General features: G+C 44.9%; 1 protein-coding gene and 1 pseudogene across 1 annotated transcript in view; both read right to left on the bottom strand.

Annotated features, from left to right (window-relative positions):
- The window catches only part of LOC123050940 (double-stranded RNA-binding protein 4-like), an 11,073-nt gene extending 8,994 nt beyond the window's left edge, over positions 1-2,079 (bottom strand). Inside the window, exon 1 of the mRNA XM_044474010.1 lies at positions 1,857-2,079. Coding sequence (XP_044329945.1) covers positions 1,857-2,079 — 223 coding nt within the window. The remainder of the gene's footprint in view (positions 1-1,856) is intronic.
- A 23,096-nt stretch (positions 2,080-25,175) lies between these two features.
- Positions 25,176-26,109, bottom strand: LOC123049903 (3-ketoacyl-CoA synthase 5-like; annotated as a pseudogene).

Genomic DNA, 26,109 nt, shown 5'->3' with positions numbered 1-26,109 from the left:
AATGATGTCAGAACATGTTGGAAATTAATGACGTCGCTTTAAATGCTTCATACTGAACACAAAAGAAGTCCGGAGTTCAAATAAGTTTAAAAAATATTGAAGTGGCCATGTAACAGGTGAGTTCTCGTCCGAAACCCTGATACTCGGAAAAAGTTTGTCCAGTTTGTACACGAAGTGCGTCCAATTTTTGCCGTGACCCTCTCTACTCTTTTGCGCATGCTATGCGGGTGATATGATGATACCATGCCAAGTTTCAACATTTTCAGGATTCATTTTGTAGTGATTTTCAATTTCATGGTCATTTAGCTCTCTAAACAATTAGGTAAATGACCGAAAAACAACAAATAATGTCAGAATATGTTGAAAATTGATGACGTCGCTTTGAATGCTGCATACTGAACACAAAAGAAGTCCGGAGTTTAAATAAGTTATTAAAAATAAAAAAGAGGTGCAATGCTGGTTAATTTCCTTCAAGCCATTCGGAATAGTGTAGACTGCACTGCACATAGCTCAGTGCAATCTATGCTATTTCGCAAGGCTTGAAGCTAATCAACATGTAGGTGTGCATTGCAACTCTTCGTCATTGTCTATGCACTCACGGCTTATAAACCGCTCATACTGCCTCTCTCTTGGCGAGGTGGGACTAAAAATAGCTTGCCATAACCTCATTAGTACCGGTTCATGGTACGAACCGGCACTAAATGGTGATGGTGGGGCCATAGCCTGATCGCAGGCTGACACAACCTCTTTAATACCGGTTCGTGGCATGAACCGGTACTAAAGGTTCGTCACGAACCGGCACTATTGATCGCCGCTACGAACTGGCACTAATGTACACATTAGTGCCGGCTCTAATTCAAACCGACACTAATATACTTCACGTTTGACCCTTTTTCTACTAGTGATTGCACTGGCTCTCGCGTCGCTTTCGCTGCCAGCCACTGCGCGCACTTTTTCTGCTTCGTAGGAGATGTGCATCACCGTGGCTGTCGCCTGCCGCCTGCACCGCTCGGTCTTTGGCCTCTGCCTAGGAGATGCACGCCGCCGCTGGCTGCAGGTCCATGTTCACGATAGTTTGCATCGGTGACCAGATCATTAGGAGGCACTCACGTGAGGTCCCCTGACTAGTGGAAGCAGATCGGGATCAGTTTTTGACGAAAAACAGCATTGTGCTCATTTCATTCATTAAGATAGGATGAGACACCCCAAGAAATACAGATCAAGGTTCAGGACGGCTGAAAGCCAGAAGAGGAAGGAAAAAGCTATACAAATGTACACTAGGAAAAACATATTATCTCGCGCATGTCCATTGTGCTCCTTTGAATCCAGCGATTCTCCAAGAATTCAGCTCCTCGATAATGTTCTCAGCGACCTTAAGGAAGTGGTTCGCCTTGTTATTGAATATGCGGCTGGTTAAGTTATCACTTTGTTTTCGATCAGGCGAAAGTACATGGTTAAGTTCCACTTTGCATGATTCTGTGAACCAAACACTGGAATGAGGTTAGGCTCTAGAACGGTTCCACTACATTCTACTTCATTACCTCAACCATATCAATCTCGAAAAAGAAAAAAAATACATCAACCATATACACATCCTACAAGAATAGCAGACAAAGTGCAAATCTCTCCACACAATATTCCTCCATTAATATAGGCCCTGAGGAGTCCACCTAGATTGTGTGATTTACACATGAACCATAATCCTAGGGCTGTTACGGATGTTCGACCAATCAGAGGAGACTAATCGACGAAGACAACTTAGCAAATCTTAGTCCGCCAGAGACAGCCAAAAACCTAACATCGGAGAGGAAAACCAAGAGTGCGGAGGAAACGAGGAGGGGGGAGGGGGGGTTCACCTGGAACGGGATGCGGTTGCGTGGACGGGGGCACGGGCGCGGCGTCTGGGACAGCAGCGGCGGCGGCTGGAATAGCATCTGGGATAGCGGCGGCGGCGGCGACTGGAATAGCGTCTGGGACAGCGGCGGCGGCGGTGGCTGCTAGAGCGTCAGGGACAACGGCGGCGGCGGCGGCGGCGGCTGGAATAGCGTCTGCGACAACGGCGGCGGCGGTGGTGGCCATGCCGGTCTCGGACCTCGGACGGACTGGAGTCGCACTGGTTTGGACGGACTGGGTTTGCGGACCTTGGCTCTGAACTACCGACTTGCCTTGTGCTCGCTAATTTTGGGGGAAAACGGATGAGACGCACAAATCAGAAAAAGAAACTGAGCCAAAGGATTTCTCTTTTGGGGGAAAGCCACTACCATTAAACTATTGTCATCTAGGATGCCCTAGGACCTGCTGCGATACTTCAATACGTTGCCCCATGGTGTTGGCTTCGACATAACATACTCCCCTGGTATCCCAGACACAAGCTCACCTCGTGTTGGACTAGTTAAGGAGTCTACACTGTCGCCTCCTCTACTCCGCCATGTTCATCGGCTCACTGCCAGGTCCACATTGGTGGCTCACTCGAAAAACATGGGTGCCTTTTCGCGTCAAGATCTTCCTATGGCGGGCCTCCCAAGACCGATGTTGGCTTGCGGAAATACTCGCTCGCCATGATCTACCTCATGCGGATAGGTGCCTCCCGTGCAACCAAGAATTCCAGAGCAGTACATCACCTCTTGGTCGGTTGCCCGTTCTCCCGCCAACTCTGGCACAAGGTGCTCGCGTGGTGTCGTTCAACGATTACTCTACCCCACCCCAACTCCCCTTTTCTGGAGTGGTGGCGATATACCCTAACCATGTCCCATCCTCCTGCCGAAAAGGGCTCTCACCCCTCCTTCTGACGGCTTTGTTTTCATGGAAGCATCGGAACGGCTTCACTGACTACAACCCTCCTTGAGCCATCTCCTGCAGCTCATCAAGGACGAAGCTCGGCTTTGGGCGCGAGTAGGTGTGGGTGCTTTTGGCTTGGCCAACATCATTACCGAGTAATCTGCATGTGGTTGTTTGTAAGCCCCCCATCTCTCTCGGCCCCCCGTTGAGTGTTGGATCTCGAATTCTTGTTCTACTCTTCTACCAATGAAAGATACACAAGCTTTGTGTATTCGTTAAAAAAAAGCTAGTCAAGCAAGATTGCGCACCAACCTATTCGCTTCCCTAGGGTAGCAAGTGAACTAAATTAGGCATATACGATATGCTTTCTGAAATAGTCTGCTAACATAGTAGTGTATGGACCACAAAGTTTGATCACATTGATGTGTGCTTTGATTACTTCTAATGAGGCTGCTTCGACAATCACTCGTGAACATTCGAGGATCTCCACAAGGCTTAATCTTCGCTGAAGTGCAATCACTTTTGCTCTTGTAGCATCATGAAGATAATTCACAAGCCAAAGAAGCTCTAGCGAGAGCCTCGCCGTGGCTATTGCGGAGGATAGCAGCAGACACCCCGATAAATTTTCAAAGTAAGCAACATCAAGATTCAACTTATATGAGTTTATAGAAGGTTTCTGACTCGCTCTGGACTATTGACCCAACAAAGTTACTCGTGATCGCATGCATATCAAAGGATATACTTGAAGGGCTCAAAACCTCCCCCTCCCCCTTGACAATTTTCTTCCTCTGCTACCAAATGTACCAAGAACCGATGACCAGTGGCTCACTCAAAACCAAGTGATCTCAGACTGGTGATTGTTTTCTTTGTTTTGCAAGTAGTTTCTCCAGGATAACAATCTCAGACCTATCCAAATCTTTTACTAGTGCAAATATTTCATGCAAATCCAACTCGCTCCAAACTTCCTTATTTCTGTTACAACTAGACATAAGATGGCGTAGATCATCTGCTCCCTGGTGGCAAACATTACATTGCAAACAGACACAAATATACCTATTTGCTAATACCGTCATACTAGGAACAATAGCATGGAGAGTGCGGCATGTGAATATTTTTGTCTTGGTGGGAATCGGAAGTTTTCACAAATATCCAACACTAGGTTGGTTGTAGATGAGACTTGTCCATCAGCCACTACAGGGAAAAGTCCTATAAGTGAACTATAATGAGTGGCAGGCAGGGCGGGTCACCCGCCACTGTTATTATTCGGAAGTAGCTGTGGCGGGTAATAGGGTCCACCCGCCACAGCTAACCGCATACCTATGGCGAGCAATAGCATGCGCCCATCATAGGTTGGCTCTTCCAAATAATCCCGTGGGATGGAGAGTATAGTGGCGGGCGCCTACTCACCGCCCGCCACTGTTTCTCACACAGCTGTGGTGAGCTTTTGCCGTCACCCGCCACAACTTTCTTTTAGCAAATTGCGCCAAATAAATCCAAATTTTGAAAATATATTTGAAGTGGTGGGTGATGAGGTCACTAACTACAGGTAGGGTCAAGGGCCCATCATCTACGACCCATCTAGGGCCCCACACCATAATAGGTGGGTCTGTAGACCATAAGCTCATTTGAATGCGCATAACAGGAAGTCCACTCGAATGCATCGACAGCACTCGGATGCCTACCATCCAGTCAGCATGACCACCACCACTCGGACAAGGAAGGTGGAAGGACGATGTGGGGGCTGCAACGGTCGAGTAGTCTTAAGTCGATCTTAAAGTAGAGTCATAGCTACCGTTACATGTAACTGTCATAGTTTTGACTATTTACACGTGTAACTGTTGTAGTTATGGGGATTAATCACCCTGACGACTTAGGAGTGAGGGAGGCTGCGGCACACTTTATATAAGCCGTCCTCCTCTAGAGCAAAGGTCAAGAACTCTCTGTAATCATACCCCCCAAAGAAAACAAGCCTCAGGGCAATGAGACGTAGGGTTGTTACCTCATCCGAGAGGGGTCTGAACTCGTAAACACTGAGTGTTACACCTGTGCGCTAGGCTCTGCCCCTCTTTCGTATCCCTAGTCCTCATTGTCAGGATCGTAACCCCGACAGTTGGCTCCCAACATGGGGCTACACATCTAGCAACATTACGGCGCAGGTGAAATTTCATCATCATCATGTTGGTCGGCGGCGAGATCTGTTTCGGAGCGCTCAGCTTCATCGCTGACAACTCAGCGTGGCTCCGAGTGGCCCCGCTTGATGTGGAGGCACTGTCCATCCATGGTGCGGCGCACTTCCGTGCTTCTTCATTCAGAGTCCTCCTCCGACAGCCGTGGGTCTTGCGTCGAGTGCCTCACCTCCTTCCCGCTGGACGTCATCGCAATCGCTTCGGGCGCTCATTGATGAGGTCACCTATTACAGGTAGGGTCAAGGACCCATCATATAGGGCCCACATGGGGCCCATCGCCACCATGGGTAGGTCCCTGTACCATACCAGCATTCAGATGCATATATCAGGAAGTCCACTCGGACAGCTCGACAACACTCGGACGACCACCCATCACTCGGCTCGAAAACCACCACTCGGAGTAAAGAGGCGAAGGGACGGCATGGGAGCTGCATCGGTCGAGGAATCCTAAGTCTCCCTTAAGGCGGAGTCAAGACTACTGTTACATGTAACTGCTATAGTAGAGGCTCTTTACACCTGTAACTGATGCAATCAATGTCATTAAGTGCCCTGGCTGCATGGAGGACATGGGGTTGCGACACACTCTATATAAGTGGTACTCCACCTCTTGAGCTAGGGTCGAGCAACCATTTTAACCATACCCATCAAATTAAAACCAAGCCTTGGGGCATGAAACATAGGGTTGTTACCTCCCCCGAGAGGGGTCTGAACTCGTTAAACACCGAGTGTTACACGTGTGCCATAGCTATGTTCTACCCCTTATTCGTACCCTAGTAATCATTGTCACAATCGTAACCCCGACAGTTGGCGCCCATCATGGGGCTAGGCGTCTAGCAAAGTTTCACGGCCTAGCACTAGTAGAAAAAGGCCCATTTGTCCTCTAATCTCTAATCACCCCTCATCACTACTCAATTTAACCTCTAATCTGTAATCACCCCTCATCATTCCAAATCATCTAACTTCCCAGACGGTCACCCATCCTCTCACTACTCCAGCCTGAGCACGCTTAACTTTCGGGTTCTATTCCCCCTCGTTTCCAAGTCTGCACTTGTTATTTTCCTGACAATAGTAAGATGTCAATCCTATTAACCCTCAAGAGTTTAGCTTGAGCATGAAGTCACATGTTTCACTGTTTGAGTTTAAAACTATTGTTCTAAAAAACAATAATTATTTAGTAACACTAATATTTCTTGAATAAGTAGTTTGACCATTGTTTGACCATAGTTTGACCACAGTTTGATCACATTTGACCAAAATTCAAAAAAATTGAAATAATTATTTAGTAACACTAATATTCTTGAATAATTATTTAGTAACACTAATACTTCTTGAATAAGTACTTTGACCAAATTTAACCAAAATTCAAAAAAACTGAAATTTGAGCATAACTTTTTTCCTTTTAGAATTTGAGGATTCTAAAAATTTGCAAACAGGCCGTAGTTCAATGCAGTTATGTTTAACACAAACATGAGTTACAAAACCTGGAAAATCAGAAGAGGACAAAAAGAGCTATTTTCTTACAAGAGTACAGTATATGGTATAGGTGAACCAGAAGAATGGATTTGCAGTGATCTGGAAAACTCTGAATTCTCCAGTGATAAATGTTATCATTTCCAATACCCTGAAATCATGGGTTCTTGTGGCAATATCATTTATACCGATGACTAGAAAATATAACACTAGTAGGCAAAAGAGGGAAAAGTGATAAACACACAAAATTGTGTGGCGCCGTCTATTGTATGGCAAACTAAAAAAGGAGAATGATGAGGAGACATGAATTAGGATGTGATATAGCACAATTCACATGACAAATTTAAACATGAAATGATGGATGATAAACAACAAAAAGGAGCACTCGCAACCCTAACGCGAAACACATGGGGGGTGGAAGGAAGTTCCTTTTCTCCTCTCTCCCGTGAAAACCGAAGGAGGGGAACAGATCCCACAATCCACCGCCGACCAGCCTGTGGGTTCTTCCCTCCGCCGTCTGCCGTTCGGGCAACGGATGGAGTGGAGGACCCCAGTGCTAGGCTACAACATGTAGATAGGTTAGGGCCTAGTTTGTGCAGCGGCGGCGTTTTAATGGAGGCAACGGCGTCGTTCCAACGAATAAGGTGTCCACGGCTCCCTCCTTCTCGACAAGGCTGCTCCCAACATAACTGAGGAGTCGGCGTCATGTGTCTCTTGCAGGTCACTCGGACCGGTGAGGTTAGGTTTTCCGGATGCGGTAGCTGTGGCGGCGACCCCATCTTGGAATTGTGTTCTCCGGCTTCATCGCCTCGATGGTGCGTGCTCCAACACCGTCTTGGAGTCTGGGAGATTTATTTAGGATGCAGTGGGTCAGCGTTTGTCCTCTCTAAGGGCACGACGGTGATGGCCTGAGCAGGGCTGGTGTCGGTGTCAAAACTGGCGGATCTCAGGTAGGGGGTCCCGAACTATGCGTCTAGGCAGATGGTAACAGGAGGCAGGGGACACGAAGTTTTACCCAGGTTCGGGCCCTCTTGATGGAGGTAAAACCCTACGTCCTGCTTGATTAGTATTGATGATATAGGTAGTACAAGAGTAGATCTACCACGAGATCAGAGAGGCTAAACCCTAGAAGCTAGCCTATGGTATGATTGTCTGTCGTCCTACGGACTAAAACCCTCCGGTTTATATAGACACCGGAAAGGGCTAGGGTTACACAAGGTCGGTTACAAAGGAGGAGATATAAATATCCGTATTGCCTAGCCTGCCTTCCAAGCCAAGTAGAGTCCCATCCGGACACGAGACGAAGTCTTCAATCTTGTATCTTCATAGTCCAGCAGTCCGGCCAAAGGATATAATCCGGCTGTCCGGAGACCCCCTAATCCAGGACTCCCTCAATAGCCCCCGAACCAGGCTTCAATGACGATGAGTCCGGCGCGCAGTGTTGTCTTCGGCATTGTAAGGCGGGTTCTTCTCCAACTTTCAAGTGTTCGTAAGCAGTGTCTGATACGTCTCCAACGTATCTATAATTTTTGATTGCTCCATGCTATATTATCTACTGTTTTGGGCAATATTTGGCTTTATTATCCACTTTTATATTATTTTTGGGACTAACCTATTAACCGGAGGCCCGGCCCAGATTTGCTGTTTTATGCCTATTTCAGTGTTTTGAAGAAAAGGAATATCAGACGGAGTCGAAACGGAACGAAATCAATTGGAGAAGTTATTTTTGGAAGGAAACACACCTGGTGGACTTGGACCCCATGTCAGAAGATACGTGAGCTGCCCACGAGGGTGGGGGCGCGCCCACCCCCCTAGGGCGCGCCCCCTGCCTCGTGGGGCCCCCGTAGCTCCTCCGACGTACCTCCTGCACCCATATATACCTACGTAACCTAAAACTTCCAGAACAGAGAATAGATCGGGAGTTCCGCCGCCAGAAGCCTCAGTAGCCACCGAAAACCAATCTAGACCCGTTCCGGCACCCTACCGGAGTGGGCAATCCCTCTCCGGTGGCCATCTTGATCATCCCGGCGCTCTCCATGACGTGGAGGGAGTAGTTCTCCCTCGGGGCTGAGGGTATGTACCAGTAGCTATGTGTTTGATCTCTCTCTCTCGTGTTCTTGAGATGATACGATCTTAATGTATCACGAGCTTTGCTATTATATTTGGATCCTGATGTTTCTCCCCCCCCCCTCTACTCTCTTGTAATGAATTGAGTTTCCCCTTTGAAGTAATCTTATCGGATTGAGTCTTTAAAGATTTGAGAACACTTGATGTATGTCTTGCTGTGGATATCTGTGGTGACAATGGGATATCATGTGATTCACTTGATGTATGTTTTGGTGACCAACTTGCGGGTTCCGCCCATGAACCTATGCATAGGGGTTGGCAATGTTTTCGTTGTGATTCTCCGGTAGAAACTTTGGGGCACTCTTTGAGGTTCTATGTGTTGGTTGAATAGATGAATCTGAGATTGTGTGATGCATGTCGTATAATCATGCCCACGGATACTTGAGGTAACATTGGAGTATCTAGGTGACATTAGGGTTTTGGTTGATTTGTATCTTAAGGTGTTATTCTAGTACGAACTCTAGGGATGTTTGTGACACTTATAGGAATAGCCCAACAGATTGATTGGAAAGAATAACTTTGAGGTGGTTTCGTACCCTACCATAATCTCTTCGTTCGTTCTCCGCTATTAGTGACTTTGGAGTGACTCTTTGTTGCATGTTGAGGGATAGTTTTATGATCCAATTATGTTAGTATTGTTGAGAGGACTGACACTAGTGAAAGTATGAACCCTAGGCCTTGTTTCCTAGCATTGCAATACCGTCTACGCTCACTTTTATCATTAGTTACCTTGCTGTCTTTATATTTTCAGATTTCAAAAACTATTATCTACCATCCATATTGCACTTGTATCACCATCTCTTCGCCGAACTAGTGCACCTATACAATTTACCATTATATTGGGTGTGTTGGGGGCATAAGAGACTCTTTGTTATTTGGTTGCAGGGTTGCTTGAGAGAGACCATCTTCATCCTATGCCTCCTACGGATTGATAAACCTTAGGTCATCCACTTGAGGGAAATTTGCTACTGTCCTACAAACATCTGCACTTGGAGGCCCAACAACATCTACAAGAAGAAGATTGTGTAGTAGACATCAAGCTCTTTTCTGGCACCATTGCCGGGGAGGTTAGCGCTTGAAGGTATATCTTTAAATCTTGCAATCGAGTCTTTTAGTTTCTTGTTTTATCACTAGTTTAGTTTGTAAAAGAAAATTACAAAAAATGGAATTAAGTTTGCCTCATACGCTTCATCTTTTTAATATCTTTCGTGAGTATGATGGAAAGGATAATTGTGCTCAAGTGCTAGAAGAAGAAATCTATAAAATGTTTGGCACTAAATATTTGCATGATGAGCATGATTGCAATGTTGTTAGTATGAATTCCTTAAATATCCATGATGCTAATGATATGCAAAGCCACAAGCTTGGGGAAGCTATGTTTGATGAAGATGATATTTTTTGTCCCCCAAGTTTTGATGAGCAAATTTATTATGATGAAAGCATGCCTCCTATCTATGATGATTATTGTGATGACACGTATGCTTTAAAGAATAATGATAACAATGAAACTTGTCATCTTGATCTTAATTTTCAATCACATGATAGTTATTTTGTTGAGTTTGCTCCCACTATTATTCATGAGAAGAATTTTGCTTATGTGAAGAGTAGTAAATTTGCATGCTTGTATATCATGAAAAGAATGCTTTAGGTGCTGGTTATATTGTTGAATTCATTCATGATGCTACTGGAAATTATTATGAGGGAGGAACATATGCTTGTAGGAATTGCAATAATATCAAGTGTCCTCTCTATGTGCTTAAAGATTTGAAGTTATGCTTGTTTTACCTTCCTATGCAAGTTGATTCTTGTTCCCACAAGTTGTTTGCTCACAAAATCCCTATGCATAGGAAGTGGGTTAGGCTTAAATTTACTAGTCATATTCTTCATGATGCTCTCTTTATGTTTCAATTCTTATCTTTTATGTGAGCATCATTGACATCATCATGCCTAGTTAGGGGCGTTAAACGATAGCACTTGTTGGAAGGCAACCCAATTTTATTTTTGTTCCTTGCTTTTTGTTCCTGTTTAGTAATAAATAATTCATCTAACCTCTGTTTAGATGTGGTTTTTGTTGCGGAACGTAGTAATTTCAAAAAATTTCCTACGCACACACAAGATCATGGTGATGCATAGCAACGAGAGGGGAGAGTGTTGTCTACGTACCCTCGTAGACCGAAGCGGAAGCGTTGACGCAACGTAGAGGAAGTAGTCGTACGTCTTCCCGATCCGACCGACCCAAGCACCGTTACTCCGGCACCTCCGAGTTCTTAGCACACGTACAGCTCGATGATGCTCCCCGGGCTCCGATCCAGCAAAGCTTCGGGGATAAGTTCCGTCAGCACAACGGCGTGGTGACGATGATGATGTTCTACCGACGCAGGGCTTCGCCTAAGCACTGCAACGATATGACCGAGGTGGAATATGGTGGAAGGGGGCACCGCACACGGCTAAGGAACGATCACGAAGATCAACTTGTGTGTTCTAGGGTGCCCCCTTGCCTCCGTATATAAAGGATCCAAGGGGGGGTGCGGCCGGCCCTAGAGGAGGCGCGCAGGAGGAGTCCTAGTCCTACCGAGAGTAGGACTCCCCTCCTTTTCCTTGTCCAAGTAGGAGAGGTGGAAGAAGAGAAGGAAAAGGGGGGGGGGCGCCCCTCCCTCCTTGTCCAATTCGGACTAGGGGGAGAGGGGGCGCGCGGCCTGCCCTGGCAGCCCCTTTCTCTTCTCCACTTTAGGCCCATGAGGCCCATTAACCCCCCGGGGGATTCCGGTAACCCCCCGGTGCTCCGGTTTTATCCGAAACTTCTCCGGAACACTTCCGGTGTTCGAATATAGTCGTCCAATATATCAATCTTTATGTCTCGACCATTTCGAGACTCCTCGTCATGTCCGTGATCACATCCGGGACTCCGAACTAACTTCGGTACATCAAAATGCATAAACTCATAATAACTGTCATCGTAACGTTAAGCGTGCGGACCCTACGGTTCGAGAACAATGTAGACATGACTGAGACAAATCTCCGGTCAATAACCAACAGCGGGACCTGGATGCCCATATTGGCTCCTACATATTCTACGAAGATCTTTATCGGTCAGACCGCATAACAACATACATTGTTCCCTTTGTCATCGGTATGTTACTTGCCCGAGATTCGATCGTCGGTATCCAATACCTAGTTCAATCTCGTTACCGGCAAGTCTCTTTACTCGTTCTATAATGCATCATCTCGCAACTAACTCATTAGTTGCAATGCTTGCAAGGCTTATGTGATGTGCATTACCGAGAGGGCCCAGAGATACCTCTCCGATAATTGGAGTGACAAATCCTAATCTCGAAATACGCCAACCCAACATGTACCTTTGGAGACACCTGTAGAGCACCTTTATAATCACCCATTTACATTGTGATGTTTGGTAGCACACAAAGTGTTCCTCCGGCAAACGGGAGTTGCATAATCTCATAGTCATAGGAACATATATAAGTAATGAAGAAAGCAATAGCAACATACTAAATGATCGAGTGCTAAGCTAATGGAATGGGTCATGTCAATCAGATCATTCACCTAATGATGTGATCTCATTAATCAAATAACAACTCTTTGTTTATGGTTAGGAAACATAACCATCTTTGATTAACGAGCTAGTCAAGTAGAGGCATACTAGTGACACTCTGTTTGTCTATGTATTCACACATGTATTATGTTTCCGGTTAATACAATTCTAGCATGAATAATAAACATTTATCATGATATAAGGAAATAAATAATAACTTTATTATTGCCTCTAGGGCATATTTCTTTCAGTCTCCCACTTGCACTAGAGTCAATAATCTAGATTACACTGTAATGATTCTAACACCCATGGAGCCTTGGTGCTAATCATGTTTTGCTCATGGAAGAGGCTTAGTCAATGGGTCTGCAACATTCAGATCCGTGTGTATCTTGCAAATCTCTATGTCTCCCACCTGGACTAGATCCCGGATGGAATTGAAGCGTCTCTTGATGTGCTTGGTTCTCTTGTGAAATCTGGATTCCTTTGCCAAGGCAATTGCACCAGTATTGTCACAAAAGATTTTCATTGGACCCGATGCACTAGGTATGACACCTAGATCGGATATGAACTCCTTCATCCAGACTCCTTCGTTTGCTACTTCCGAAGCAGCTATGTACTCCACTTCATATGTAGATCCCGCCACAACACTTTGTTTAGAACTGCACCAACTGACAGCTCCACCGTTTAATGTAAACACGTATCCGGTTTGCGATTTAGAATCGTCCGGATCAGTGTCAAAGCTTGCATCAACGTAACCATTTACGATGAGCTCTTTGTCACCTCCATATACGAGAAACATATCCTTAGTCCTTTTCAGGTACTTCGGGATGTTCTTGACCGCTGTCCAGTGATCCACTCCTGAATTACTTTGGTACCTCCCTGCTAGACTTATAGCAAGGCACACATCAGGTCTGGTACACAACATTGCATACATGATAGATCCTATGGTTGAAGCATAGGGAACATCTTTCATTTTCTCTCTATCTTCTGCAGTGGTCGGGCATTGAGTCTGACTCAACTTCACACCTTGTAACACAGGCAAGAATCCTTTCTTTGCTTGATCCATTTTGAACTTCTTCAAAATCTTGTCAAGGTATGTGCTCTGTGAAAGTCCAATTAAGCGTCTTGATCTATCTCTATAGATCTTTATTCCTAATATGTAAGCAGCTTCACCGAGGTCTTTCATTGAAAAACTTTTATTCAAGTATCCCTTTATGCTATCCAGAAATTCTATATCATTACCAATCAGTAATATGTCATCCACATATAATATCAGAAATGCTACAGAGCTCCCACTCACTTTCTTGTAAATACAGGCTTCTCCGAAAGTCTGTATAAAACCAAATGCTTTGATCACACTATCAAAGCGTTTATTCCAACTCCGAGAGGCTTGCACCAGTCCATAAATGGATCGCTAGAGCTTGCACACTTTGTTAGCTCCCTTTGGATCGACAAAACCTTTCGGTTGCATCATATACAACTCTTCTTCCAGAAATCCATTCAGGAATGCAGTTTTGACATCCATCTGCCAAATTTCATAATCATAAAATGCGGCAATTGCTAACATGATTCGGACAGACTTAAGCATTGCTACGGGTGAGAAGGTCTCATCGTAGTCAATCCCTTGAACTTGTCGAAAACCTTTTGCGACAAGTCGAGCTTTGTAGACAGTAACGTTACCGTCAGCGTCAGTCTTCTTCTTGAAGATCCATTTATTCTAAATTGGTTGCCGACCATCGGGAAAGTCAACCAAAGTCCAGACTTTGTTCTCATACATGGATCCCATCTCAGATTTCATGGCTTCAAGCCATTTTGCGGAATCTGGGCTCACCATCGCTTCTTCATAGTTCGTAGGTTCATCATGATCTAGTAGCATGACTTCCAGAATAGGATTACCGTACCACTCTGGTGCGGATCTTACTCTGGTTGATCTACGAGGTTCAGTAGTATCTTGTTCTGAAGTTTCATGATCATTATCATTAGCTTCCTCACTAATTGGTGTAGGTGTCGCAGAAACAGGTTTCTGTGATGTACTACTTTCCAATAAGGGAGCAGGTACAGTTACCTCGTCAAGTTCTACTTTCCTCCCACTCACTTCTTTCGAGAGAAACTCCTTCTCTAGAAAGGATCCATTTTTAGCAACGAATGCCTTGCCTTCGGATCTGTGATTGAAGGTGTACCCAACAGTCTCCTTTGGGTATCCTATGAAGACACATTTCTCCGATTTGGGTTCGAGCTTATCAGATTGAAGCTTTTTCACATAAGCATCGCAGCCCCAAACTTTAAGAAACGATAACTTTGGTTTCTTGCCAAACCATAGTTCATAAGGCGTCGTCTCAACGGATTTTGATGGTGCCCTATTTAACGTGAATGCGGCCATCTCTAAAGTATAACCCCAAAACGATAGCGGTAAATCAGTAAGAGACATCATAGATCGCACCATATCTAGTAAAGTACGATTACGACGTTCGGACACACCATTACGTTGTGATGTTCCGGGTGGCGTGAGTTGCGAAACTATTCCGCATTGTTTCAAATGTACACCAAACTCGTAACTCAAATATTCTCCTCCACGATCAGATCGTAGAAACTTTATTTTCTTGTTACGATGATTTTCAACTTCACTCTGAAATTCTTTGAACTTTTCAAATGTTTCAGACTTGTGTTTCATTAAGTAGATATACCCATATCTGCTTAAGTCATCTGTGAAGGTGAGAAAATAACGATATCCGCCACGAGCCTCAATATTCATAGGACCACATACATCGTTATGTATGATTTCCAACAAATCTGTTGCTCTCTCCATAGTACCGGAAAACGATGTTTTAGTCATCTTGCCCATGAGGCACGGTTCGCAAGTACCAAGTGATTCATAATCAAGTGGTACCAAAAGTCCATCAGTATGGAGTTTCTTCATGCGTTTTATACCGATATGACCTAAGCGGCAGTGCCACAAATAAGTTGCACTATCATTATCAACTCTACATCTTTTGGCTTCAACATTATGAATATGTGTGTTACTACTATCGAGATTCATCAAAAATAGACCACTCTTCAAAGGTGCATGACCATAAAAGATATTACTCATATAAATAGAACAACCATTATTCTCTGATTTAAATGAATAACCGTCTCGCATCAAACAAGATCCAGATATAATGTTCATGCTCAACGCTGACACCAAATAACAATTATTTAGGTCTAATACTAATCCCGAAGGTAGATGTAGAGGTAGCGTGCCGACCGCGATCACATCGACTTTGGAACCATTTCCCACGCGCATCGTCACCTCGTCCTTTGCCAGTGTTCGCTTAATCTGTAGTCCCTGTTTCGAGTTGCAAATATTAGCAACAGAACCAGTATCAAATACCCAGGTGCTACTGCGAGCTCTAGTAAGGTACACATCAATGACATGTATATCACATATACCTTTGTTCACCTTGCCATCCTTCTTATCCGTCAAATACTTGGGGCAGTTCCGCTTCCAGTGACCAGTCTGCTTGCAGTAGAAGCACTCAGTTTCAGGCTTAGGTCCAGACTTGGGTTTCTTCTCTTGAGCAGCAACTTGCTTGCCGTTCTTCTTGAAGTTCCCCTTCTTCTTCCCTTTACCCTTTTTCTTGAAACTAGTGGTCTTGTTGACCATCAACACTTGATGCTCCTTCTTGATTTCTACCTCCGCAGCTTTCAGCATTGCGAAGAGCTCGGGAATTGTCTTATTCATCCCTTGCATATTATAGTTCATCACGAAGCTCTTGTAGCTTGGTGGCAGTGATTGGAGAATTCTGTCAATGACGCAATCATCTGGAAGATTAACTCCCAATTGAATCAAGTGATTATTATACCCAGACATTTTGAGTATATGCTCACCGACGGAACTGTTCTCCTCCATCTTGCAGTTATAGAACTTATTGGAGACTTCATATCTCTCAATCCGGACATTTGCTTGAAATATTAACTTCAACTCCTGGAACATCTCATATGCTCCATGACATTCAAAACGTCGTTGAAGTCCCGATTCTAAGCCGTAAAGCATGGCACACTGAACTATCGAGTAGTCATCAGCTTTGCTCTGCCAGACGTTCATAACATCTGGTGCTGCTCCCGCAGCAGGCCTGGTACCCAGCGGTGCTTCCAGGATGTAATTCTTCTGTGCAGCAATGAGGATAATCCTCAAGTTACGGACCCAGTCCGTGTAATTGCTACCATCATCTTTCAACTTTGCTTTCTCAAGGAACGCATTAAAATTCAACGGAACAACAGCACGGGCCATCTATCTACAATCAAACATACATAAGCAAGATACTATCAGGTACTAAGTTCATGATAAATTTAAGTTCAATTAATCAAATTACTTAAAGAACTCCCACTTATATAGACATCCCTCTAATCCTCTAAGTGATCACGTGATCCAAATCAACTAAACCATAACCGATCATCACGTGAAATGGAGTAGTTTTCAATGGTGAACATCGCTATGTTGATCATATCTATTATATGATTCACGCTCGATCTTTCGATCTCAGTGTTCCGAGGCCATATCTGCATATGCTAGGCTCGTCAAGTCTAACCTGAGTATTCTGCGTGTGCAAAACTGGCTTGCACCGTCGTAGATGGATGTAGAGCTTATCACACCCGATCATCACGTGGTGTCTGGGCACGACGAACTTTGGCAACGGTGCATACTCAGGGAGAACACTTTTATCTTGATAATTTAGTGAGAGATCATCTTATAATGCTACCGTCAATCAAAGCAAGATAAGATGCATAAAAGATAAACATCACATGCAATCAATATAAGTGATATGATATGGCCATCAGCATCTTGTGCATGTGATCTCCATCTCCGAAGCACCGTCATGATCACCATCGTCACCGGCGCGACACCTTGATCTCCATCGTAGCATCGTTGTCGTCTCGCCAATCTTATGCTTCCACGACTATTGCTACCGCTTAGTGATAAAATAAAGTATTACAGCGCGATTGCATTGCATACAATAAAGCGACAACCATATGGCTCCTGCCAGTTGCCGATAACTCGGTTACAAAACATGATCATCTCATATAATAAAATTTAGCATCATGTCTTGACCATATCACATCACAACATGCCCTGCAAAAATAAGTTAGACGTCCTCTACTTTGTTGTTGCAAGTTTTACGTGGCTGCTACGGGCTTAAGCAAGAACCAATCTTACCTACGCATCAAAACCACAACGATAGTTTGTCAAGTTGGTGATGTTTTAACCTTCGCAAGGACCGGGCGTAGCCATACTCCGTTCAACTAAAGTTGGAGAAACTGTCACCCGCAAGCCACCTATGTGCAAAGCACGTCGGGAGAACCGGTCTCGCGTAAGCGTACGCGTAATGTCGGTCCGGGCCGCTTCGTCCAACAATACCACTGAACCAAAGCATGACATGCTGGTAAGCAGTATGACTTATATCGCCCACAACTCACTTGTGTTCTACTCGTGCATGTAACATCAACACATAAAACCTAGGCTCTGATACCACTGTTGCGGAACGTAGTAATTTCAAAAAAATTCCTACGCACACACAAGATCATGGTGATGCATAGCAACGAGAGGGGAGAGTGTTGTCTACGTACCCTCATAGACCGAAGCGGAAGCGTTGACGCAACATAGAGGAAGTAGTCGTACGTCTTCCCGATCCGACCGATCCAAGCATCGTTACTCCGGCACCTCCGAGTTTTTAGCACACGTATAGCTCGATGATGCTCCCCGGGCTCCGATCCAGCAAAGCTTCGGGGATAAGTTCCGTCAGCACAACGGCATGGTGACGATGATGATGTTTTACCGACGCAAGGCTTCGCCTAAGCACTACAACGATATGACCGAGGTGGAATATGGTGGAAGGGGGCACCGCACACGGCTAAGGAACGATCACGAAGATCAACTTGTGTGTTCTAGGGTGCCCCCTTGCCTCCGTATATAAAGGATCCAAGGGGGGTGCGGCCGGCCCTAGAGGAGGCGCGCAGGAGGAGTCCTACTCCTACCGGGAGTAGGACTCCCCTCCCTTTCCTTGTCCAAGTAGGAGAGGTGGAAGAAGAGAAGGAAAAGGGGGGCGCCGCCCCTCCCTCCTTGTCCAATTCGGACTAGGGGGAGAGGGGGCGCGCGGCCTGCCCTGGCAGCCCCTTTCTCTTCTCCACTTTAGGCCCATGAGGCCCATTAACCCCCCGGGGGGTTCCGGTAACCCCCCGGTGCTCCGATTTTATCCGAAACTTCTCCGAAACACTTCCGGTGTTCGAATATAGTCGTTCAATATATCAATCTTTATGTCTCGACCATTTCGAGACTCCTCGTCATGTCCGTGATCACATCCGGGACTCCGAACTAACTTCGGTACATCAAAATGCATAAACTCATAATAATTGTCATCGTAACGTTAAGCGTGCGGACCCTACGGTTCGAGAACAATGTAGACATGACTGAGACAAATCTCCGGTCAATAACCAACAGCGGGACCTGGATGCCTACATATTCTACGAAGATCTTTATCGGTCAGACCGCATAACAACATACATTGTTCCCTTTGTCATCGGTATGTTACTTGCCCGAGATTCGATCGTCGGTATCCAATACCTAGTTCAATCTCGTTACCGGCAAGTCTCTTTACTCGTTCTATAATGCATCATCTCGCAACTAACTCATTAGTTGCAATGCTTGCAAGGCTTATGTGATGTGCATTACCGAGAGGGCCCAGAGATACCTCTCCGACAATTGGAGTGACAAATCCTAATCTCGAAATACGCCAACCCAACATGTACCTTTGGAGACACCTGTAGAGCACCTTTATAATCACCCATTTACGTTGTGACGTTTGGTAGCACACAAAGTGTTCCTCCGGCAAATGGGAGTTGCATAATCTCATAGTCATAGGAACATGTATAAGTCATGAAGAAAGAAATAGCAACATACTAAACGACCGAGTGCTAAGCTAATGGAATGGGTCATGTCAATCAGATCATTCACCTAATGATGTGATCTTGTTAATCAAATAACAACTCTTTGTTTATGGTTAGGAAACATAACCATCTTTGATTAACGAGCTAGTCAAGTAGAGGCATACTAGTGACACTCTGTTTGTCTATGTATTCACACATGTATTATGTTTCCGGTTAATACAATTCTAGCATGAATAATAAACATTTATCATGATATAAGGAAATAAATAATAACTTTATTATTGCCTCTAGGGCATATTTCCTTCAGTTTTATGTGTTTAATTAGTGTTTGTGCCAAGTAGAACCTTTGGGAAGACTTGGGGGAAAGTCTTGTTGATCATGCTGTCAAAAACAGAAATTTTAGCGCTCACGAGAATTGCTGCCATTTGTATTTGGAGAGTGCTATTTAGTTAATTCTTTTTCAAGATGATTAATAGATAAATTCCTCAGGTCCAGCAATTTATTTGAGAATTTTATGAGTTTTAGAAGTATACGTTTGATCCAGATTACTACAGACTGTTCTGTTTTTGACAGATTCTATTTTTCGTGTGTTGTTTACTTATTTTGATGAATATATGGCTAGTAAAATAGTTTATAAACCATAGAGAAGTTGGAATACAGTAGGATTAACACCAATATAAATAAATAATGAGTTCATTACAGTACCTTGAAAGTGGTGATTTATTTTCTTATACTAACGGAGCTTACGAGTTTTCTGTTAAGTTTTGTGTCGTGAAGTTTTCAAGTTTTGGGTAAAGATTCGATGGACTATGAAATAAGGAGTGGCAAGAGCCTAAGCTTGGGGACGCCCAAGGCACCCCAAGGTAATATTCAAGGATAGCCAAGAGCCTAATCTTGGGGATGCCCCGGAAGGCATCCCCTCCTTCGTCTTCGTTCATCGGTAACTTACTTGGAGCTATATTTTTATTCGCCACATAATATGTGTTTTGCTTGGAGCATCAATTTATTTTGTTAGGATTTTCTTTCTGTTATTTATAATAATGTTTTGCATCTTTTATTTCAATTAAAGTGGCATTGATAGCCTTTACTATGCCTGTTTTAGAAGTCCACATGTTGCTGTTTGAAAACAGAAAGTTTACCGATGTTGCAATAATTCCCTAGAAAAGTCAGAATGTGATAAAATGTTGAAACCTTTTGCATATTAAGGTCTGATAAATTTACTGCAGTGGGAATTTTCTTCCATAATTTTTGGAGCTAGGGAAGTATGGATGTTGCAGCATTCTTTACAGACTATCCTGTTTAGGCAGATTGCTGTTATGTTTGCATTGTTTGCATATGTTTGCTTCTTTAATGATTCTATTTGAGGATAGGACTATTAAATATGCAGAGGCATTTAGTATTCAATGTTGAATAATAATTTTAGTGATTTGCTACAGTAGAGTATGATAAGGTTTTTGCAATGGTTTATACTAACTTATCTCACGAGTTCTTGTTGAGTTTTGTGTGGATGAAGCTTTTGAGATTTAGGGAGACCGTGATATGAGAGGAATTAAGGAGACACAAAAGCTCAAGCTTGGGGATGCCCAAGGCACCCCAAGATAATATTTCAAGAAGTCTCAAGCATCTAAGCTTGGGGATGTCCCGGTTGGCATCCCACCTTTCTTCTTCAACAATTATCGGTTAGTATCGGTTGATCCTAAGTTTTTGCTTCTTCACATGATGTTTGCCATTCTTAGAATGTCATTTTATTTAGTTTTGCTTGCTGTTTGAATAAAATATCAAGATCTGAAATTATTAAATGTTAGAGAGTCTTCACATAGTTGCATAATTATTCGACTACTCATTGATCTTCACTTATATCTTTCGGAGTAGTTTGTCATTTGCTCTAGTGCTTCACTTATATATTTTAGAGCATGGTGGTAGTTTTATTTTGAAGAAATAGATGAACTCTCCTGCTTCACTTATATTATTTTGAGAGTCTTAAATAGGATGGTAATTTGCTTAAAATCCTAATATGCTAGGTATTCAAGAATAATAAAATTCTCTTATGAGTGTGTTCTATGAGAAGTTTGATACTTGATAATTGTTTTGAGATATGGAGATGGTGATATTAGAGTCATGCTAGTTGAGTAGTTGTTAATTTGAGAAATACTTGTGTTGAAGTTTGTGATTCCCTTAGCATGCACGTATGGTGAACCGTTATGTCACGAAGTCGGAGCATGATTTATTTATTTATTGTCTTCCTTATGAGTGGCGGTCGGGGACGAGCGATGGTCTTTTCCTAGCAATCTATCCCCCTAGGAGCATGCGCGTAATACTTTGCTTTGATAACTTCTAGATTTTTGCAATAAGTATATGAGTTCTTTATGACTAATGTTGAGTTCATGGATTATACGCACTCTCACCCTTCCACCTTTGCTAGCCTCTCTAATACCACGCAACTTTCGCCGGTACCATAAACCCACCATATACCTTCCTCAAAATAGCCACCATACCTACCTATTATGGCATTTCCATAGCCATTCCGAGATATATTGTCATGCAACTTTCCACCGTTCCGTTATTATGACACACTCCATCATTGTCATATTGCTTAGCATGATCATGTAGTTCACATTGTATTTGTGGCAAAGCCATTGTTCATTATTCTTTCATACATGTCACTCATGCATCATTGCACATCCCGGTACACCGCCGGAGGCATTCATATAGAGTCATACTTTGTTCTAGTATCGAGTTGTATCATTGAGTTGTAAATAAATAGAAGTGTGATGATCATCATTCAATAGAGCATTGTCCCAAAAAAAGGCCAAATAAAAAAAGAAAGGCCAAATATAAAAAAGAAAATAAAAAGGGGCAAAGCTACTATCCTTTTACCACACTTGTGCTTCAAAGTAGCACCATGATATAGCAAGTCTCATATATTATGCTTCAAAGTAGCACCATGTTCTTCATATAGAGAGTCTCATATGTTGTCACTTTCATATACTAGTTGGAATCTTTCATTATAGAACTTGGCTTGTATATTGCAATGATGGGCTTCCTCAAGTGCCCTAGGTCTTCGTGAGCAAGCAAGTTGGATGCACACCCACTAGTTTCTTTTGTTGAGCTTTCATACACTTATAGTTCTAGTGCATCTGTTGCATGGCAATCCCTACTCACTCACATTGATATCTATTGATGGGCATCTCCATAGCCCGTTGATACGCCTAGTTGATGTGAGACTATCTTTTTCTTTTTGTCTTCTCCATAACCACCATTCTATTCCACCTATAGTGCTATGTTCATGTCTCACACTCATGTATTGCGTGAAGATTGAAAAAGTTTGAGAACATCAAAAGTATGAAACAATTGCTTGGCTTGTCATCGGGGTTATGCATGATTTAAATATGTTGTGTGGTGAAGATGGAGCATAGCCAGACTATATGACTTTGTAGGGATAACTTTCTTTGGCCATGTTATTTTGAGAAGACATAATTGCTTAATTAGTTTGCTTGAAGTATTATTATTTTCTATGTCAATCCTTTTCTAAAAAAACATGAAGAAATATGTTGACCGCGTGCTACATCATAGATGCAAGCTGCTGAGGCATTGGGACAACAAAATGAACCAGTGCTCAATCTTGGTTCTCCATCCAAGGAGAACTCCCATGGCTTTTCTTCAAGATCTCGTTCATTTACCCGACCAAAACAGAAAGATACCAAGAGCAGTGAAGACTATCATATTAGACACACTGAGAAGCTACGAAGGAAACCGAAACAATGGTGTCACTTATTTGCGCAGGAGTATTCAGCTACAAGCCGGAGACAACTTTCTTTGGACACATTCAATAACGTCAAAGGTACGGCTGATATCATTCTTGTGTGTGTCATTGTCACACCAACCTCTCTTTGACCATAAGGTTGTTGCTATTCACCTCTCGCGTTATTGTGTATACTTGGTGGTCTACCATCCCGAACTTCTTCCTGATGATGATGATGAGTGGTGCAAGAGCTTATACAAGAAAGTGAAAAAGCATGCCAACCGCCTCCTCCCAGCAGTGTTGCAACGACTTCGAAAGAGGATTGTCGGCAGCTGATCAAGCTACTGAGCAGAAGATCAGAACACGAGGTGCTCAAGAATGGTGTTGTGCTTGGAGGCCAGTTGACAGAGATTGTTGATGGAGAGGAAATGGTGTGGAAGGCTCTTGCCAAGTTTTGGTCGGAGTTGATCTTGTATGTTTCTCCATCGGACAACATGGATGGGCATGCAGAGGCCATTGCCCGGGGTGGCGAGCTGATCACACTTCTCTGGGCGTTGCAGACCCACCTTGGGATTGTCAGCAGGCCCGACAACTCTGATGTAATCACTGACGCTGCTGCTCCTGTTTAACTGGACACGGATTTTTCGAACACCTGCACCGGGGCCGTGCTATAAACGTCGCGCTTTCCCTTGAGATGCCCGACCCAGGATAGCGATTTAGTGCACGTATTACCATGTCAGACATCTGTCACAGTTCTGTCATCGTAGGGTAACAGCTCCACGGTAGCCTCTGCATTTTTCTGTCTTCTACCCGCCCCCTTGCATACCGACGCGGACCCTCCCTATACAGCTCCCTGCTCCGTTTCGTGACTCCTCTGTTGGAAATTCGTCACAGGGTCGATCATATCAAATCACACGATAAACACGCGCACACAAAATTGATAATCAAGGGCCCGTATCGTGCCTTTTGTTTTCCTCTTTATTTCTATTTTCTGGTTTTCTCTATGCTCATGGCTACAAAACTCACACACCAGGATGTATGTATATACACGGCCCTAGCCTCCGACTTGTGCTACTCTGACTCAAGCACAAACCGTGCACATCACCTAGAAGCTAGCACACAAGGAAACTTCAAACCGATTCAACCTAAAACTAACATGGACGTACACGGCAACACATGTAATCAGCCAAATACAACTCTTAGCCGGACTCAACTAGATAACTTCCCTAATCTAATTACACGGTCACGCTGATCACAATAATGCTAATCCTAACCGGACATAACTTTGCCATGCATCCAACGCACATAGTACAACCACTAACTCATCTATGTTTGGATTATTCCAACAATCACCCCTTAATACAAACATCTGACTCTTCACTCGAGGAAACACGCAGACGATTCTTTATTCATCTTGTCACGCCGGCTGCCTCCGGTGATACGACTTACCGGATCACAACTTCTCTCTTCATGCAACAATGGCCACCACTTCATCGTCACCGCAACTTCGTTTGCATACCGACTCATAGACTTTAATCAACGATTACCCGGACTACCAGCCATGCTGTCACATCTTAGCGTGCTACATGCAGACTAAACACATAACCTCATGTAGGAACTCAACTTAACTGATGCGCGTCCATCTTCACGTTGATCTTCATCTTCTCGTAGGTTGCTTGCACATGGGAAGACACATCTTTTCACCCGCCACATCTTCACTTTCTCGTTGTCGTTGGTGACACAACTTACCAAAAGACGCCTCATGTCCAGGGCAACACAACTCGCCATATACGTGCAATTCATCTCCACCGTATATGAACTCGCCGGAACTCCACAACCACGAACAGAAACGCAAGGCACAATTTCTTTTTTCCATCCGCACCCGCTATCAATTCTTCTTCGCCAGTGACGCATCTCAACTGCAGCAGAAGACTCACACCCCCGAGTTCTTGGACGCACCTTACAAGAACTCATGTTCAAACCTTGACGACGGCTCACAACTTTGTCGCCTCTTCCTTGCTCCCCCCGAACGACAATCTTGACGAGATCTTCTAGCACCGCACCTCGGCACTACCGCTCCCGTCAACCTCCTCCAGGTCGTTTTGTCGAACGACAATCACCTGTCGCCTCACTTGCGAGAGCGTCCTCGCTGCCTTCTTGTCGCCGCTCCGCCGAACAAAAATTGCCCGATCCTCCCTGTCGCCGCTCGAACGACAATTGCATGCTCCTCCTCGACGCTGCATCCCAGCGACTATATCGCCCGTTCCTCCTCATCGCTACACCAGCGACTGTATTGCCCGCCCCGAGGCGCTAGCAGGGTCACCACCCCGGGGTAAGCGCAGCTTCACTCAAACCTTGCTCTGATATCAATTGTTGGAAATTCGTCACAGGATCGATCACATCAAATCACACGATGAACACGCACACACAAAATTGATAACCAAGGTGCGCGGAGGCGATTCAGGGCGTTGCCGGTGACGGACACGAGGTCCCTGGATAGATTGACGCCCACGTTGCCCTCGCCGTCCTCCTCCTGAAAGATGCACCCGGCCCGTAGGAGGCGCCCTCATCCGCGCCGCCGTGGTGGTCCGCACCAGGTGCGCCAGCCGGAACCACGCCATGGCCTTGTCCTCGGCCGCCGTCGACAGCAGCGCCGCGGGACCGGCCACACGGAACAGCACGTTGGAGAGCTGCATGGCGCGCTCTTTGCCCACGTAGAAGTTGGGCGTGATGGTATCCGTGGACACCACCAGGGAGCGCCCGCCGCAGCCGCGAGGCATTGCCCGCAGCACCCCGGCCGCTAGCCCTGCTGAGATCACGCCCGCGCTGCACCCCATCCCGGACAGGTTCACGCTGCGGACGTCGCTTCGGAGCCCGTACCTGCGCACGATCATGTCCGCAAGGGACGGCTCCGGGGCGAACACGCCGCAGTTGATGACGACGACCTCGACCGTGTCTGGGGCAATGCCCGTCTTGGCAAACAGGTCGTCGATCGCGGAGAAGATGACCTGCTCCGCCTCGGCGCGGCAGTCCTTGAGGTTGATGCGCGGTGGAACGTGGTGCTGCGCGAGGGGCGGGCTGGTCTCATTGCCGATGCCGCTGCGGTCGAGCATGCGCGCCATGAAGCGGACGATGGGGTCGCCAAAGAAGGGCATGAGCTGGACGTGCTCCACGATGGTGGAGATGGGGAAACGCCAGCTGGGACTTGGGAGGAAGCAGGCGTAATCGACGAGGTACACGGTGCGGGGGCGGTTCATGAGGTACGCCGCGGCCACGACGGCGGGAAGAATGCCGATAAGGAGGAGGTGGATGGGTGACAAGCTGAGTAGGTGCAT

The sequence above is a fragment of the Triticum aestivum genome, chromosome 1A (genome assembly GCF_018294505.1).
Source record: "Triticum aestivum cultivar Chinese Spring chromosome 1A, IWGSC CS RefSeq v2.1, whole genome shotgun sequence".
NCBI lineage: Eukaryota > Viridiplantae > Streptophyta > Magnoliopsida > Poales > Poaceae > Triticum > Triticum aestivum.
This window is presented reverse-complemented; position numbering and strand designations above follow the sequence as displayed.